The following is a 19,007-nucleotide window of genomic DNA, read 5'->3' on the forward strand; positions in this document are numbered from 1 at the left end:
GTTACCCTAGTTCAATTCTCATTCCACTGTATAACCTGGTTCAAGCAAATCTATTAGGAATAGCTCTCTCTCAAGGGTAATACGGTTTTGCTTGTTACCCATTAATACACATCTTGTGCACAGCATGCATGAAAGTTTTAATTTATTATCAGTTCCACTCTCTGCTTAACTACAAAGAACCCCTTTGAGGACTATGAGTCAAACAGCACCGGGGTAAACAGGTGCAAATCTCCCATCCCCAGCACAGCTAGGCCTGACTACTCCAGGGTTGAATTTGAACTCCAAACTGTGCAGCTGCAGAGTTTTGATGAGTGTCTTGGAGTGCAATATTCAAGCAGCAGATACATGGCTGGCAAAAAAGCAGTCCTCCCAAATCTCTTTATAAAACATCTGCAAGACTTAGGCATACACAAGCTTCTGAACTTTTCCTACCTCTCCTAACGTACAGAGCTCCATAATGATCCAGACAGGGTTTTCTGTGATAACGCCGATCAACTTGACGATGTGAGGATGATCGAACTGACGCATTGTTACTAGAATGGAGAAAAGCAAGCTTTGTTGTTAAGAATCACACTGTGATCTCAAAGAGGATAGGGTGGTGGGCAAATGACACTTCTGGGAACAAGAACTCAAGTTACAAACTCTGGACTAAGAAAACAGAAGTGTCAGAAACACTTCATGTAATACAGATTCAACATGAATGCCCCTGCTCTAAAGAACACTTCTAAAAAATGCATATCACAGGTGGCAATTTAGCACCACTGATATTTCCACTGTAAGTCAGCAGTGTCTTTCAATAGGAGTAAACCAAGTACTCCACCTCAACAAAATCTCTTTGGGTTGAAACCCTCTAAATTATTACCAGGCATTGTGGCAAAAGAAGCAGAGTAATATTGAAGCCCAGCTTCTTCTTCTTTGTAGGAAACCTTAGCATTTCTTATCTAGTCACAATGTTTATGAATAATTCAGCTATTTATCCTTCATAAGGGGAGGAGGAAGAATAGTTAACTAGTCAGGATTGATTCATAATGTTGTTACCGCGGTGATACAATTTAGCATTGACATGTGTATGGAGTCCACAATAAAATCTGATTTAGTGCTTTGGTGTTTATCAGACCTTATTTATTATGAGCATAATTGCTCTATTATCAGTCTCATCAGAAAAACAGCAGCACCTCACACTTGCTAAAATGTGCACCTATTTATTCATGCTGTGGAAGAGACAGCATTCTATAGCTGAACCTGGAACATCAGCCTTTTATCTCAGAACAGGCAAAGAAACATTCCTAAAACATTTATTAAACATTGCAGTTTTATATTGGTTGCTCATGCTTTTCCCACAGTTACAAATTATATGAGTTATTCCCCTTTTTAAACTATTGCAATCCTAGATTTATGAATCAAATCCACACCTTCTATATGTCTAGGTTTTGAAGAGTTGCTAGATTATGTGGGGGTGAGGAGAACAGTGTTATTCCTGACAAGGATCATTGGCGTCAAACACTGCAATGTATTTACAACTAGATTGCTGGTTGTGGTTCCTTCAAGATCTCACATAACCCCTGTTTTAAAACAGCTGTACTGGCTGCCAATTCATTTCTGGGCCCAACCCAAGGTGCCTCCAGTTTCATTTTAAGCAAAGCTTTCCCCAAATTCAGCATTTAATTCCCAGTTAGTTAGGGGGAGGGGAAAGCAGGAGAGAACTGAAAACTCAAGACAACCAAGTGTGGAACTCCATGGCCTTTCTCAAATGAGTAAACTGAGGTAAGTATGAAGAGAAGAAGAGTTTGGATTTGATATCCCGCTTTATCACTACCCGAAGGAGTCTCAAAGCGGCTAACATTCTCCTTTCCCTTCCTCCCCCACAACAAATACTCTGTGAGGTGAGTGGGGCTGAAAGACTTCAAAGAAGTGTGACTAGCCCAAGGTCACCCAGCAGCTGCATGTGGAGGAGCAGGAAGTGAACCCGGTTTACGAGATTACGAGTCTACCGCTCTTAACCACTACACCACACTGAGAAAGTACTTGAGTCATTTCTAATACCAGCAGAATCCTGATTTCTGGTATCAGCAGATTCAGCTAGAAAATAAAAAAGTGAAACCCAGCTTCTCAAGCCATACATTTGGGTTGATATGCAATTCAGGGTTTTATGTGTACATTGGTATCAGAGTAATTCAAATATGTGGGCTTAAAAACAATTTGTGTATGCATATATCTGCCTACGGTAAGTAAAACCCTATTTCAAGTTAATGTAGGGTTGATGGCAATGGAACAGAGTAATTGCACAAACCTGTCAAAGAACGTAAAGCTCAAAATAATAAATACGCTAAGTTTTTTCTAAAAAACAAAATTTATACATCTATGCAACCCCTGAGCATGAGCCAGGCTTTGGTTAAGCTTAAAGTTTGGAAAAAGTAGCTTTAGGTAATGGAAGCTACTCTGAGGCATATTGATGTTATTTGCTGCCCTCTCATTATACTACATTATAAACTGTAAAGAAGCCAAGGCCCCCTTCTGGAAAATATGAATGCATACGGCCACATTGCCTCTTTAGTTGCTCCCACATTTATTTTCAAAATTGAGGCATTGCTTTATTAAAAACACAGACATTGGCTTGGAACCCAGAAAAGGCTGGGGTAACAACTTCAAAATGCCGCAAATGGTTCAACTTGTCAGCAGCATGAACCAGAATTGGTCTGCCTCATAATATACAAGCTACATGAAATTGTGGTGATACAATTCACTTTGTAGCTGGCCACAGGTTCTGTTCCCCTGTTAATAAAATGTGTGCTGCAATGACCTACCAGAGATGTTGCAAGCACAAACACAAAAAACATGGCACTTCATAAGTGCTATAAAATTGGTGATATGGTAAAAATATAAAATACTTATGACTCTGAGCATTAAGTACACAAACCACCCTGAAACTAAAAGGTAAGCCTTTCATGATGAATTTGGGCCATTATTTACATGCCTCTGACTCTGAAAATTCATCATTTAATGCTGCTATGTTTTCAACATAACAAAGAATGAAGGCTAGAAAACTTGCTCTCAAAAACAGATAATTGAATAAAAGCAGGGATCTCAGAATTCTAAGAGCACCTTAAATTTTGTGGCCATATGATGCACGTTCCCCACCTCAGCTTACTGAAATGTAAAGAGGAAGCGATATAGTAAGTTGTAAACTTACAGGCTTCTTGTAAGAATTTCTCTCGCACACTGTCTGAGGTGCAGTTTTTACACGTTTTGATTGCAACCGCCATGGCAGGGTTTTCCTGCAAGACAGAAAAACCACATTGTAAAAATGATGCTCACCTCCTGTGAATATTTGTTTCTTTAGAACTATAACCAACAACTATGAGAGAGGATTTTTTTGGCAAAAAATATTTTCATTCAATTAATTCATATACATTGGCAATGTTGTTTCTAACAATGTTATAGAACGCATCTTAAAAGTTTTTTGAAACATATTTGCAACAAAACATTGCTAAGCATTCTCTCACACTGTAATAGTTTTGAAAAACACAGAGCTTATGAGTCATTTTGGAGGCAAACTAGCACCCACTGGTACATTTCTGGGTGATTCCTCCACCTTTGTCCAAACTTGAGACAACTTAAGAAAATGAGAAATCAAACTGACACAACTTTTAGTGAGTGATGAAAAACTCCCCCTGCCACAGCATGTATGTGTCTCTGTGTCCACAGCCAAGCAAGCGTGCAAGCACACACACTTTGAACCCAAATACAGTGGTACCTCGGGTTACAGACGCTTCAGGTTACAGACTCCACTAACCCCAAAAATAGTACATCGGGTTAAGAACTTTGCTTCAGGATGAAAACAGAAATCGTGCAGTGGTGGCACGGCGTCAACAGGAGGCCACATTAGCTAAAGTGGTACCTCAGGTTAAGAACAGTTTCAGGTTAAGAACGGATCTCCGGAACGAATTAAGGTACCACTGTACTGTCCTGCCCTGTACCCTTTGACTTACAAGGTACCATAGACTTCTAGCTTCTTCAAATACAAGTTCATGAATATGAACGAAGGCACACGTCATACACTAATAATGAAGGCTCCACAAAGAATCAGAAAGCCCAAACTATTCTATCCCTGCCAACCCATGTGAAGCAGTAAGACAGAATGATATTTCACTTCGCAGGTCAGAGGTTGGTGCCAGACAAAGGTGGTGGATCTCCTTTGTAATTCTTGGTCAGAGCGTGGTGCTGATAACACCAAGGTCAAGGGATAAATCCCCATATGGGACAACGTGCTCTGGTCCATGGGGTCACAAAGGGTTGGACACGACTAAACAACAAGGGACAGCTATAATATATTCCTGCATTGCAGGGGGTCATTTCCAACTCTACAGTTCTATGATTCTTTCACTACTTTTACTGGATAAAATAATAAATGCTTATCCACCAAATTTATATGAAACATAGAGTTTTCACAGAACACATAATTACAAGAAAGAGAATACACTTTATGAAAAAGTATGAAAACGTTAAGGATACCTACTGGGGTCACGTAAACTCCTTGATGAACGTCTCCAAACTGCCCTTCACCAATGCAGCGTCCCAGTTCAATCCGTTCTCTCTGAATCTCATAATCCCTGGCTATTGAAACAGAATCCATTTAAATGTCAATCTACTGATGAAAAGCTTTCAGCTGAAATAATCCACAAGATGCAAAAAAAATTCAAAAGTAAGCCGCACAAATGATTGGCATTTGAAAAACAGATTAGAACTTGCTGCACGCAATCTATAAAAATACGGTCTGCACAGCAGAATCCTCTTAAACAACTGTTCGAATGAAAACCCTGAAAAGAATGCTGTGAAATCCAGACGTACTGAATTAGTTCCAATGTGTTTAGTTATTATTAATGCAATAAATATAATTAAAACATCTTAATTGGATTATGACCTACAAGACCACATGGAAAGAAATGCAAGAAGCCTAGATTATATGGGTTAGCCTCCATAAACAGTATGTTTAAGAGTTCTCTGCTATATTGTCTTTTGAGTGCTTGAGGCTAGAATCCTATGCACAATTATCTGAGAGTAAGTTCCACTGAACCAAGTGAGACCTACTTCCAAGTAAACATGCACAGGATTGCACTGTTAAACACCAAATCAGCCTGGAGTATTTTTAAAGAGGTGCAAGGAAGGAGATAGTAAAAAGAAGCAGATATTTACAAAATCAAAACCTAAATTCTGGTGATATTTGATGCAAAATTGACATAATGAGATTGTGCATTATTTATTACTTTTTTCTATAGTTTACTGCATATTCCTAAGAAAACCAGTAGTTTCCTAGAGCATGAAGTACTGTATCTCCAATCAATTCATTTATTTACTTGGAAACATGCCGTATTTCTCATTTCAGCTGCCAGCTACCTCCAAAACAACTAACAAGTACTTTAGGTCTTATTCTATAACACTTCATTTACAAGTTACAGGTGGGTAGCCGTGTTGGTCTGACGTAGTCAAAACAAAATTAAAAAATCCTTCCAGTAGCACCTTAGAGACCAACTAATTTGTCATAGGTATGAGCTTTCGTGTGCATGCACACTCATACCTATGACAAACTTAGTTGGTCTCTAAGGTGCTACTGGAAGGATTTTTTTTATTTTGTTTTGACTTCATTTACAGTATTTATAACAATAAGTGAGGACAGCTCACATGATAAAAATGGGCTTGTTATGTCCTACACATTTTTTAATTGACTAATGCGTTGTCCTCTTTAAAATCCCAAAGCTATCAAATATATTGGCTAAATTCTCACAATCAAGCTAATTAATATTTTATATTAATAAAGTCAAGTTTTTTTTTTTAAAAAAACAACCACCATCACATCATTCCAAAGTTGCAAGCACAGAGATTATTAAAGGATCTCCTGTTACCTTCATCTATTCCATAGCTTTCTGCAGTGCAATTAAGAGAAAAATCAAACACTTCCTTAGAAATAGCTTCTTCAAATTCATAAAACATTTGGAAAATACTTCTAATATTTAAAACCCACAGGCATAAAGACTTTGTATATTAATTTAGTGTGAGCCCCACAAAGTATAAAATCTGAATTTCTTTTTGCCACCATCTTCATGACCCAAGAGAGGCAAAGATGTCATTGGTAAACCCGATTCCCAGCCTTTGTTTGCAAAGTGCAGCATGTTTTAGGACAGGGCTTCAGAATATGCAGTGCTCCCTTCTGAGATCTACCCTCTCTTATTACTATGGCAAAAAACAATAGAAGCATCCAACCATCCCCCACCCAACTCTGCAAGGGTTTATTTATTACATTCATGTCCACTCTTCCTTCCAGGGTGGCATACATAGATCCAAGTTCAGCAGTTCACACAGCCATTTTCCCTCCTTTGTGAGGAGAGGAGGCTGAAAACTTGCACTTGTGGTTTTAAGCAAACTGATATTTTCAAGGGCCAGCACAGATCTGGTCTCACGAAAGGGGAAAAAAACAAAGAGGGGAGAGGGAGAAGCTCCCATGGACCTGGCTTGTTTAGGCAAGTTCTGAAATTGACCAAGGCCACAATATCCAAGACTGAATTCAGCACTAAAGCAGCCAAGCAGAAGCCCCATTAACGCAATGCCATTTGTCACTGGGCTGTATTTCAGACTGCAGGTGGGATCCAAGCGATTGAATGCTCCCCCCAAATACTCCTTCAACATATAAACAGGGTCTGCCATGAAAACTTCCTCAGTGGTATGCTAGTTGCCATACGTCCAATGTGGGGAAATCATTCAACTCTTTTGAGCGCTCCCCTGAAATGGTACAAGCTAACAACAGATAGATAGTTGGGGGACCCAGGTGGCGCTGTGGGTTAAACCACTGAGCCTAGGGCTTGCTGATCAGAAGGTCAGCGGTTCGAATCCCTGTGATGGGGTGAGCTCCCATTGCTCGGCCCCAGCTCCTGCCAACCTAGCAGTTCGAAAGCACGTCAAAATGCAAGTAGATAAATAGGAACCGCTACAGCGGGAAGGTAAACGGTGTTTCCGTGTGCTGCTCTGGTTCGCCAGAAGCGGCTTTGTCATGCTGGCCACATGACCTGGAAGCTATACGCCGGCTCCCTCGGCCAATAATGCGAGATGAGCGCGCAACCCCAGAGTCAGTCACGACTGGACCTAATGGTCAGGGGTCCCTTTACCTTTTTAACAACAGATACACAACACAAAGCTTTCCCTCATGAATTTTAAATTTTAATTGTTTACTTGGTTCTACAGTTCTTCATTTTCTAACCTGATGGCTCCCCCCCCCTTGCCAAATTTCTACTAGGGTGTTTAATTGTTAGCTTTGTTTCATGAATCAAGCACAGAAAGAAGAAGAAAACAGAATGTAAATCCTATAAGAATATTCTTGCCCACAACATTTCTCTTTTAAAGCCATCTGATTTTGAAATGTTTTGATCTCCTGACCCACACGTTACCTAAAACCAATTGAACTAAACTGAAGCCAATGGATCTGACCTGGCTTAATTGCAAACGGCTTGCTGATTGCTGTTCTGATATTTATGAATATGACAAACTCCAGAATGAACATTTTACTTACTTGAGGGCATGGTATAAGTATCTTCTTCATCTATAATCTCTGCATAGTCATCCGTTTCTGAAAAGAAGGAATCATCAGAGAGTTTGTAGGAGGATTGACATTTGGGGGTGGGGGTGGGGATATTGCTCCCTTTCCCATTTAAAACGCAAAAACCTGTAGCCTTTTCAACCTTCACACAAATCTGTTTAGGCCACCATGACTAAAGCTTCCCCATGCACAAAGTTATTCATGGAAATGAAGATGATCTCATTGCCTACTACATTACACCACACAGACTTGTTTTTCAGACATTAGAGACAATTTGAATGCATCTTTTATTAAATAGTAGACAGTTCCCCTATTTAGTTCTATTAGTCAAAATATGAATTAAGTCCTGTCTGTATCATCAATTGAAATTTCCAACTACAGGGCGCATTATAATCCAATGGTGTGGGACAGGACTATAAATCAAGACCCTTTCTAAGAGGTGCAAACAAGCAAGAACTTTGTATATCTTATGCATTATTAACAATTTGAGGATGTAGGATCCACTAGCAGCAAGAGTCTGGTGTTTAGTTTCGGTCTAGCACACTATGGAGTGATCTGTTCCCTTAAAACAAAACAAAAAACAGAAAGATGGATTGTACACTACATGAGGTGGCCAGGTTGCTCATGGGGGCAAGACAGTTTGAGCATATTACACCAAGCCTGGCCTGACTGCACTGGCCGGGCCCAATTTTGAAGTGCTGATTTTGACCTAAAAAGCCTTAAAAGGCTCAGGACTGCAATACCCCAAGGATTGCCTCTCTCCATATGACCCTACGGACCCTGAAATCATCATCCTCAGCTGCATATTCTCTATTGCAGGGGGCTGGACTAGATCAGTGTTTCTCAACCTTGGGTCCCCAGATGTTTTTGGCCTACAACTCCCATGATTCCTAGCTCACAGGACCAGTGGTCAGGGATGATGGGAGTTGTAGGCCAAAAACATCTGGGGACCCAAGGTTGAGAAAGGCTGGACTAGATGATCCTCAAGGTCCATTCCAACTCTACAATTCTATGATTCCTATCATGCCAAATCTATTCCACTCCTGCCAGGGATCTCTTAGACCTCTAGAAAGGAGTAGAAAGCAGAGGAAGACTCACATGTTCTTGCCCACTAACTGGGATAAATATCTGAAAGCCTGAACTCTCACCCCAAGGCTCCTCTATGAAATCAGTATGTTTAGACCACAATTCCCAAAACATCTGCTCATCTGTTCATTATAAACACTGCATCTTTATAAAAGGTTTAAAAACACAATAGGGCACATAAGCTACTGTTCTAAAAACTTGCTGGTGAGAAAGTGCCAATGATGATGATACTTGTGTGATGAACAATTCTGGACCACCAAACCTTGTCCCTTCTCAACCTCCAAACATGCAGAAAGGCACATGTGGAAAGGATATAGCCAATTCTAGCAGCACATCTCTACAAGCCACCCTGGCGAATGTGGCCACGTGGCTGCTTTTGGCTGGCATCATAATCAAAAGGATGTTTCCAAAAGCAGACATTGTGATCCCTTCCTTGCATAGGTGCTGTTCTAGTGTGATGGAGAGCAAAAGGCAGCCCCAACACTGCAGACCCTCTAAAAATAACGATGTGTTCAGCATTTGAAGGATGATAAAGATGGCTATAGTATAGGAATTGTTTCTCTCTCTCTCTCTCTCTCTCTCTCTCTCTCTCTCTCTCTCTCTCTCTCTCTCTCTGTGTGTGTGTGTGTGTGTGTGTGTGTGAGAGAGAGAGAGAGAGAGAGAGAGAGAGAGAGAGAGAGAGAGAGAGAGAGAGAGAATACAACAGACCATTCTCCATTTCCCCCTGGTTATTTTACTTTTCTCTTTCACGTACTGGAGAATTCGTATTCACCCCAGAGAGACAAATTACTTGCATTGGAAAGAAAAACGTTTAGCTTTCTCTGATACTGCTATTATCCTATAGCAAATACTGTATAAGCAATTCTTCATTTTGGAAGGCCTAGGAACTGCAAAGCCATAATAGTGGGCTCAGGGATGTCAGGCAGTAGAGCGTAGCACCAGCAGAGGGGGCCAGTTTTAAAGAAGCCGTCTAATGTAAAGAAATGCAGCTCTTCACTGGCTGCTGTTTGAGATATTCTTATTGAACTTGGAGTTGGGAACGGTACTTTTGTTTCTGTTTGGTCATTCCAAACAGATTCTCAGCACCACTCCAGAAGCCACACATACAGTCCAGCCTGCACTTTGCTTTTGCTTAAGTATTTCAGGTTCAGCTCGTACATTGGGGGGGGGGGAGGAGAGAGAGAGATGGAAATTCTCCTTTTGGAATTAAGCTTAATAATAATATATATAAAATTTTAAAAATTATTTATATCCTGCCCTCCCCGGCCAAGACCAGGCTCAGGACGGCTAAAACTAAATATAAATACAATAAAAAGATTTAAAAAACAACAACAGTTGATTAAAATATAAAATATAAGTTAGAATACAGCTTACAATGCAGCCTCATTTTAGTGGTAGCCTATAGATAAAAGCCATAAGGGGAGAAAATGTCAAATATTCACCGGGGCCAACCATCCATGATAGTCCTACATGGGCCAGCAAAAGAGCCGAGGGAAAATTTATATACAAATCCCATATAAGGGGTTCCATCAAAAAATAAATAAATGAGAGGAGGGGGTTAGACTGAGTCCAGCCCAAAGGCCAGGTAGAACAGCTCCGTCTTGCAGGCCCTGCAGATAGATGTCAAATCCCGCAGAGCCCTGATCTCCTGTGGTAGGGCGTTCCACCAGGCTGGGGCCAGAGCTGAAAAGGCCCTGGCCCTGGTTGAGGCCAATCTGTCTTCCTTGGGGCTCGGGACTTCCAAAGTGTTGTTATTTATAGACCTTAAGGTCCTCCGCGGGGCATACTAGGAGAGTGGGCATACCATCTAGTTTCCTGCTTGTCCTTCATAAATTCTAGTGTAATATCCCTCCCCCAGTTCCAGCTTCAGGCCACTGTGGTGTCAAGACGTAAGATAGGAAACACTAGATGTTTCTGAGAAGAGAGGGGAATGTAGATGTCTAACTATCATTTGGAACAGCAGTCACATTTAATGTAAAGCCAACTTCAACACTCATCTGAACGGTTTAAAGACAAACAAACAACTTATATAGCACTTTGTTCCGCGTGACACTGTGGAGTAGCAAGACATACAAGCCAGCCTTAGGACTACTTTGATTTTTCAAAAAATGACTTTAGCAGAAGATCAGCGTAAGGGGCTGTAAACCGCATGTTAGTGACAGACAGACTGAAATAGGTATAGATATATAACCACATATTACCGTCCCCACTAATTTCATCTGTTGATCCGGGTGGCATGCAAAGAGAGAGAAATGCAGGGAAGGGGAGGGACAAAGGGGGAAAGAAATGGGAAGATATAGTATTAAAATCACAGGAAAGTCAAACAGAATAGCAAAATCATATGCAGTCATCTTACAACATGCCTAGCTCAAAAGAGATCTGATAAAGGAAGAGGAAATTAAGGGAGCTCACTGGAATCCAGTGGTCTAATTCCTCACAGCATAGGACAAAATGCAAGCAAACAACATGGTGGTACAAATTTCAAGTACATTTTTGGGGTAAGGAAACTTGAGTGGCTGTGCTTCATTACCAGCGGCATCAATCTGCTATGGGCCAAGAAAGCAGGATAAAAAGGAATGCGTAAGCCCAAGGAGCAAACCGGCCTGATGCTTATGAAAACTTTGTCCTGTAATTTAAACATTCCCTTTTACTATTATTTAATGCTTGTATGCCTTTGTGCTTGCAAAATCTGCTGCCATGTGATGCCACAATTTGAAACTACTAAATACAACTCATGTTCAGAATTTTAGTACTAACTACAGAAACAGATTTCTAACCAACCAGCTCAAAAGATAATGTGCTGCAAACACCTGCTCATTAGAGGCATGGTGAAAGTTTGCCTCTCTTCACCCCTAACTCCCCGCCAAAGCCCCATCTGTCAAGGACTAACACCCAGGGCTCGGGCACACACTCTACATCCTCCCAGCCCAGGGCTAAAAGTACTCCTAGATTGGTGCAAGTCTTCCCCTCTCAGCCATGCTTTTGGTTCTCTTCCTTGAGCAAATTTCTTGCAATAGAGGATACTGGAGCCTCCCCGTCCGGCATGCTAACATGAAGGCAAATACCTGTCCCACAGTAAGAATCCTACAGTAGCAATGCCTGCACATGCCCTTAGACCTATGCACAGCATTACCACCATCACTTACTAACCTAAGTGACCTCAATGCACTTTAATAGCTACTAATTTCAATGACATTAAACTGCATGCTATACCAGGGGTCCAAGAATATGCTGGCCCAAATGGACCACTGAGTAAAAGATTTGCAGAGCTTCTCCACTTGCATTGCCCAATTGTTTTGCTTACATAGTGTACCACATCGGTACAAAGGCGGCAGCATCTACACTTGTTAAAAATATTTCCTGCGAGGTGCGTATGTGTGTGTTGGGGGGAAATGCTCTAAAATTTCAGCGGGATTATTCTTGGAACTCTGCTTCACAATTTTACTCCAACCTCAGGTGAACAAAACTGCAACAGAGTTAGTATTGTTCAGCTTTCGGGTTAGTCAGGAAGTCTAAAGGCAGAGCAGTGCAGTAGTACCCTTAGGTGGTGACTCATGGGAACAGAAGACGAAAGGGAGAAAGTGCCTGGCTTTCTTTGCTTTATGTTGACAGTGATTGACTCCTTTACCAAGAAGCAGAAAATAAAAAGAAAGAAAAATTATTTGGACACAACGGAAGATTGACGCATCAGCACATCTGCAAGGAATGAACACCAGAATGCAAAAGTTAAATGTTACATTTTTATCCTTTCAAGGGATAGTCAACTACATGAAATTTGTCTTTCCTTCCTTTCAATGGGTATTATTACAGAAATGCATATTTTACTTCTACTTTGCTTTTTGAAAAGAAGTTTATCAAACAGGGCCTGTTAAAGGCTCAACATCTGCAAGCTCTTGTTTACAGCAATGAGCAGAGCACGTTGTTTTGGTGTATGAACAGGCACAGATTACTAAATTGATAATTCCTAAGAAATCTGGATATTCACATGACTGTGTGTAGGAACATAGACACAATACAGTCATACCTCGGTTTAAGTACACCTCGGTTTGAGTACTTTCAGTTTAAGTACTCCGGGGACCCATCTGGAATAGATTAATCCACTTTCCATTACTTTCAATGGGAAAGTTCGCTTCAGGTTAAGTACGCTTCAGGTTAAGTACAGACTTCCGGAACCAATTGTATACTTAAACTGAGGTACTGTACCACTGTAACAACAAATGCAAATGTTTCACACATCATTAAGCAAAAGATAAGGAGTGAGAGTATTTTCTTTTCCCCTAAAGAGACAATTTCTTTCTGTACGACCTGACTTCCAGCTCCTGGGGTCTTTCTTCACCTCCAGCTTCTTATCCCTGGCCTTTATATAATAAAAATCATAAGCTTATGCTAGTGCGTACCACAAGGAGATCTGCCAAATTCTTTTGGATCCACGAAAGTGGAGGATTGGACACTGATAATACAGAAATGGAAGGTGCATAGGAAACATCTGAAAAAGTAGCAGTCCAGCAGACCAGTCAGACATATCCTTCCATTTCTCCTTCAAAACTCTGACAAATTATGTTTGGGAAAGGGTATGAGGAAAGGCTCTAGTGTATTTAAGCATAAGCCTAATGCCGTTAGAACAGGGGCCACACACACCCAACGCCCAGTGTCCATGATCACCAGTGTGTTGCCCTCCCACTTGGTGGAATGCCTTCCTCTCCGAGATCAGCAATATCGAAAGCAACACGATGGCCAGAAACAATTACAGCATAGAAAACTTTATGGAATAATGCAAAACATCAAAACAATCAAACTGAAGTCTCTGAAAATCCTTGAATAAGTCACGGTGCCAGACTGCCTGGCGGAGATCAAGCTTGTAAAGCTTTGTATAATCGGCAAATGTCCAATTCTGATGTCCAACTCTGAACTCTGCTGAACAGTGTTTCCAGATAGCAACTACTGTTTCGTTCAATTCTTCATCAGCCAATTAGTTCAACAAACACTCGTAAGTAGAAAGATGTGTAATTTCTTCACTAACCAATCTTTTTTCGAATTGATATAATATACATGAGAATGAAAAATACTCTGGAACAGTGCTCATGTGATTATGTAGTCGCTGTTTCTGGGCATCATGTTGCTTTTGATATTGCTGAGTCATATTTTGCAACACATGCATTTGTTTGTTTCCTCTCTGAGATGTCTGGCCTTGCCACTATATATATATATATATTGTGTGTGTGTGTGTGTGTGTGTGTGTGTGTGTGTGTGTGTGTGTCAGGACAAGACTGGCACTCTTGCACAAGCCTTTTGAGGTGGAATATCTTATATGGTTTAACTGTATCAATCTCCCATGCTACCCGCCTTGGAACCTGTTCTTCTACTTTGCTCTGTCTCTGTTTAGCAGCATCACTCTTTCTGATTGAGACAACCAAGAATGGCAGGGGCCTCACCAGCTCACAGTACAAAAATTGCAGTGGGCTAAAAAAAAAATCATTTGGGTGCTTTGCTCTCTTAGTTATCACAAGTAGACAGACTGAGCATGTTTCAAGCATGGTCAGCCGGGGGACGGATGGACCCAGTAATCTCCAGAAACAGATGGCAGCTCAACGTTTGCTTATCCTTCTTAAATCACTTCTAAGGATTGTGTGGTACTGAAGATGCAAAAAATATTTCCCATTCAGGGATACTAATATTCCCAACAGCAACGTGCATTTTTCTTTCAGTTCATTCAATGCCACACAGGACCCGATTACCAAACTGATACTATGCTGTTTAAAACCAGGGAGTCGACCATGCATTCCTTGGGCTTTCCTCTTGTTGCAAAAGGATAGTGGTGGGACTGTATAATATATATGGTTTGCACAAGTGTCTTAAAACAAAGGCATCTGAGCAACTTGAATACACTAAAGGAGTAAGGCAATGGTTTATTTACTGAAAGATTTATAAACTGCCATTCAGGACAATTGCTCTCATATGTAATTTCACAATACAGTGGAACCTCGGTTTATGAACACCTCGGTTTATGAATTTTCGGTTTACGAACGCCGCGGACCCATCTGGAATGGATTAATTCACTTTCCATTACTTTCAATGGGAAAGTTCACTTCAGTTTATGAACGCTTCAGTTTATGAACAGACTTCCGGAACCAATTACACCCATGCTTCGGGTTAAGTACGCTTCAGGTTGAGTACTCCGCGGACCCGTCTGGAACTTTCCCAATGGGAAAGTTCGCTTCAGTTTATGAACAGACTTCCAGAACCAAATGTGTTCATAAACCCGAGGTACCACTGTAAACATATTATTTTAAAACCAGCAAGTTAAAATAGAAGCTAAGCCGAATAATGGTTCTGCTCTATCCAAAGCAGCTCAAAACACTTTGCTCATCCCTAAGGAGATGGGGGAATGGCAGGGAGCAACTTGATTAACATGTGCCACTTTCTCCCTGTATGAGTGAATTTGGAGGATAGTGCTGCTTCTAGATAAATGACAGAAACCAGAAGCAGAATTCCAGTATTTGATTACCGGTATTATTTTTTCATCTAGATGCTTGGCATGTAGACCCACACTGCTTCAGTGACAGATTTAGATATTCTACTCAACTCCACTGTAGAAGTACCCTAAAAAGGGGGTGGAAGGGACAGGGACATTTTGCTCTGTGGTGTGATTAATTTATTTACGTCTTCATGTGTTGAATACCACATGCTATAAGGCTGTGTCTTCAGATTAAACTGAGTGAACGCACATAGCATTTCAAGGCCAAACGGTAAACACCACGTGGAAACCAGGGCAATACTGTGCATGCACTTCCTTGGGAAACAGTCACACTGCCCATTATTCAGTGATACTTCTGTTTGGTGACCTTGTTCCTTAAATGGCTGGCAGCTTTTGCAGAACTTCTAGAACACTTGGATTCATGCACGATAAAGAGCAATGCTGATAAAATCAAAGAGTATCATCCTGATTTTGTGTTTCTTGGTTTTGATGAGAAAAGTGAGGCTTATCTATAAAACCCTGCCTCGCTTTAGTCACTTTAAATATCAAATGACAGTTCTCATTCTGCAGTTTGGGATGGCATCACCACAGCTGGTTTTGCACATTAGACTTTGTGCTGTTAAAACTCTGCTAAGCTAGATAAGCCAACATTAATTGTGCATTGTGTGCATCTGTTGCTTTCATTGTTCAGTGTCATTCCGACATATTCATTGGGAAAGTGTGCCTCTTTTATGTGATTGCATGAAACACAACTTCCTTTGAAGCTAGTTGGTACATTTAGAGAAAAACCCAAAGAGACCCTGAAAAATACTATGCCCAAACTACCATATAATTTTCACACTAACAATCTGTTCCTGAGGAATGAATTCAACATGACAGCAGCCCATGCCAAAACCTGAAAGAACTATACTATGACTTGAAATTATTTTGTGCAAATAATGGTTAGTAGTAACAAAATCTGCATGAATAACCATTTGGACTGTATGAGTCATTAGAGTTGTTCCAATATTTCTACACAAACTGGGCTTTAATGGTTCATAACAAAGAGTTCAGTAACTGCAGCCCAATGGCTGAATTGTTAAGGATTTAAAAGCTATCCTTCTATGTTTTGGCCTGTACTCCTTAGACTTTGCTACATTTAAGAATGCATCCAAGCTGCTCCAGTGAAGTAGTGATGGATTTCCCAGTTGGCTCTCTTTTGTTGTAATAAGAGTTCTCTGTTTAAACAAGAAATTGGCCAATAGTTTCTTCAAGAATCAAGTGTAATTAAATCCAGCTGTACAAGCCAATAAAAAGGTTGATGTGAAAAGCAGACTGACCAAAAGGAACAAAAAAGAGCCAGAACAGAAAAAGCATAATCTTGCATGCATGTCTAGATAATGGTACATAGGAGCAATCAAACTTAGACTTCAGTTTGATGTGCATGTTGACACTATCCAACCAACTTCTCCATGTTATACAAACCATTATTCATGAATGTGTTGCATCTCTAGATTTAATGTTTTTAAAGACTTGAGACCAACTTTGATGCTAACTTACAAAATGGGACCTTTTAATTTCTCACCATTCTCTCTCCTGGTCCCTGTGTGTTTCCTTCCCTTCTCCTCTCAAAACAACAAGAAAACCAGGGGGTGGATAATCTGGTTTGGCCTCGGGGTTGCATTTGCCCTTGGTCAACTCCTCCCCCACTCCTGGTTGCACTTGAAGCAACAAGCCACAAGACTTGGCTTCTTGTGTCATCTGAACCCAGGCTCATGTTTCTCTCTAAACAAACCACAAGGAGTAGCCAAGGCCTGTTCTTGGCTTACTGCTCCTGGTTTGTTTGGGGAGAGAAGTAGGGGAGGACTGTTCATGTTAAACTATGGTCTTCTTTTGTTATCTCCACAGCAATTTTAGCATGTACAATGCTTTTTGGTTACAGTAATTCTCTTATAGCAGCCAAGTAGTGATTAACATTATATACACAGAGATTGAAGCAAATATGTGCAAACTGGCAAAAGCAACAGAGTAATAAATAAGGATAAAACTCATTATCACCGGCGCCTATTTGTCAAACCTATTTCCAAGTGGCACAACCTGCCCAGAGCCTCCATGTGAATCCACTGCAATGCTAGGATTTTAACCCAGGTCTAAATACAACGCATTTCCTACTGGACTACAGCATCGGCCAAACAGTCGTAAGTTCTCCAGCCTCTGAGTCTTCCCCTCTCAGCAAGGCTCATTACTTTATGTTCTGGTTTGAGAAGAATCCCAAAATAATCCCAGTATTTGGCAACTCTTATGCAAACATGGGAATTGCAGCAGATTAAAATTGAGCACTTATTATTAAGTCAGAAATTCACAACCATATCAAGTTCTGTTGCCAATAACTCAATCCGTGTAGATATAGAGCCCATGCACACATTTTATTAAAGGCAATGATATAAAATATTTCATTGAGTTGTATATTCCCCCTCTATGGTAGCCCTTGCATACATGAATCATGAAGGGCAGGGGTAGCCAACAGGATGCCTTCCAGTCAGGGGCTGGTCAGGGATAAAGGGAGTTGTAGTTCAACAGTAACTGGAGGGCACCAAGTTGGCTACCCCTGGTTGAAAAGTTACCTGCACATAAGCAAATCAATTATGTACTGTAATCGCTTTTAAAATCAGCACAAATGTTGGTCAAATAATTAAAAACATTTTTAAAGAGTTTTACAAAATCATCAGAGCTTCATATAAGCATGTGCCTTTGTTAAACAAAAAACAACAAAAACATCCCAGCATATCCTCCCCCTCCCAGCCTTCAATAATATTTTGTGAGGAAGTAAGCAAAGGCTTTAAAATATTTAGCAGCAGAGAAGTATCTATAAAATTACCAAAATAAAACTGTCTTCATAAACAAAGTTCCTGCGGATCCTACCTGATACAGAGACTGTATGCGACCGTATTCCTTGCTTCTCGTTGTTGGCCAGCCTGTAACATAAGAGTTCAAATCTGTGAATGCTGTACATTGTAGCTCAAGAAAATTCATTCTAACAGGGCACCTCCTGCAATTAGGAGGGCCAACCCATTTTCTACAGTGAAAAGTTTTGGAGGAGCACAAAGTTGTCTCTACCATTATGAATCCACTAGGGGAGAAAGAGTAGAGGGAATGCTATGAGGAGCCAATTTTAAACTTAACTCATCTTGAACCAAGTCAGAAGAGAATAGCTTTGTAAAGAAAGTGGGTTAACAAGCAAGAGTTTAATTTTGAATTGCTTCTAATCCTCATTTAGTGTTACCCCAATTCAACACTGTATCTACTTCTTATATCTGAAAGAGGGCTATGTTGTCTCTTTATTACACATCTTATTATCTCTCTTGTAAAGTATGTAGGACATATCCTTCTTAAATATTATTTCACCCCTGGGGAAAAAAACCTTAGTAGGCTTACTACAGCTAAGAATTTATCCATTATCAATCTATTAACTTCAGTGGTGGTTGTACATCAAGAGAGTTTTAATCATGAAACAGGAGGAACAATTCATAAACAGATTAAATCTGCAATCTCTACATTTACTTGCAAGTAAGTCCCATAACTGAGTAAACATGAGCAACAATGGACTACAAAACTGCAACCACCAGTCTACAGTAAAGTAACATCCACCATGCTAAAATGACTGTTTTATGGCATAAAAATATATAACTGCATAAATAAAAAACGAAGGAAGCCTCTTTAGATTTAACATGCTGTGTAAAGGGAGTGTGGAGTTACAAGTGGCCTCACAGCATTTTGTGTGTGTGCTGCCAGAGGGAGGTGAGGGGCTCCTACATTTCACAGCAAGAGAAGTTAAAATATTCATTCTTCGGAGACCAGGAAAAACCCAGAGAAGTTCTCTAA

The 19,007-nt window shown here is 40.4% G+C and overlaps 1 protein-coding gene across 26 annotated transcripts in view; it reads right to left on the reverse strand.

Annotated features, from left to right (window-relative positions):
* The window catches only part of PTK2 (protein tyrosine kinase 2), a 198,223-nt gene that overhangs the window by 41,194 nt on the left and 138,022 nt on the right, over window positions 1-19,007 (reverse strand). For 8 of the 26 annotated variants that reach the window (XM_060277579.2, XM_088676023.1, XM_060277582.2 and 5 more), the window contains 8 exons: window positions 18,048-18,100; window positions 12,210-12,293; window positions 10,873-10,890; window positions 7,559-7,615; window positions 5,901-5,921; window positions 4,517-4,614; window positions 3,191-3,275; window positions 433-533 (listed from right to left, as the gene is read on the reverse strand). In XM_060277579.2, coding sequence (XP_060133562.2) covers window positions 433-533; window positions 3,191-3,275; window positions 4,517-4,614; window positions 5,901-5,921; window positions 7,559-7,615; window positions 10,873-10,890; window positions 12,210-12,293; window positions 18,048-18,100 — 517 coding nt within the window. The remainder of the gene's footprint in view (window positions 1-432; window positions 534-3,190; window positions 3,276-4,516; window positions 4,615-5,900; window positions 5,922-7,558; window positions 7,616-10,872; window positions 10,891-12,209; window positions 12,294-18,047; window positions 18,101-19,007) is intronic. The other 18 variants (XM_088676035.1, XM_088676036.1, XM_088676033.1 and 15 more) reach the window with 5 other exon arrangements.

Source organism: Zootoca vivipara, chromosome 8 (genome assembly GCF_965207765.1).
Source record: "Zootoca vivipara chromosome 8, rZooViv2.hap1.1, whole genome shotgun sequence".
Taxonomy (NCBI): domain Eukaryota; kingdom Metazoa; phylum Chordata; class Lepidosauria; order Squamata; family Lacertidae; genus Zootoca; species Zootoca vivipara.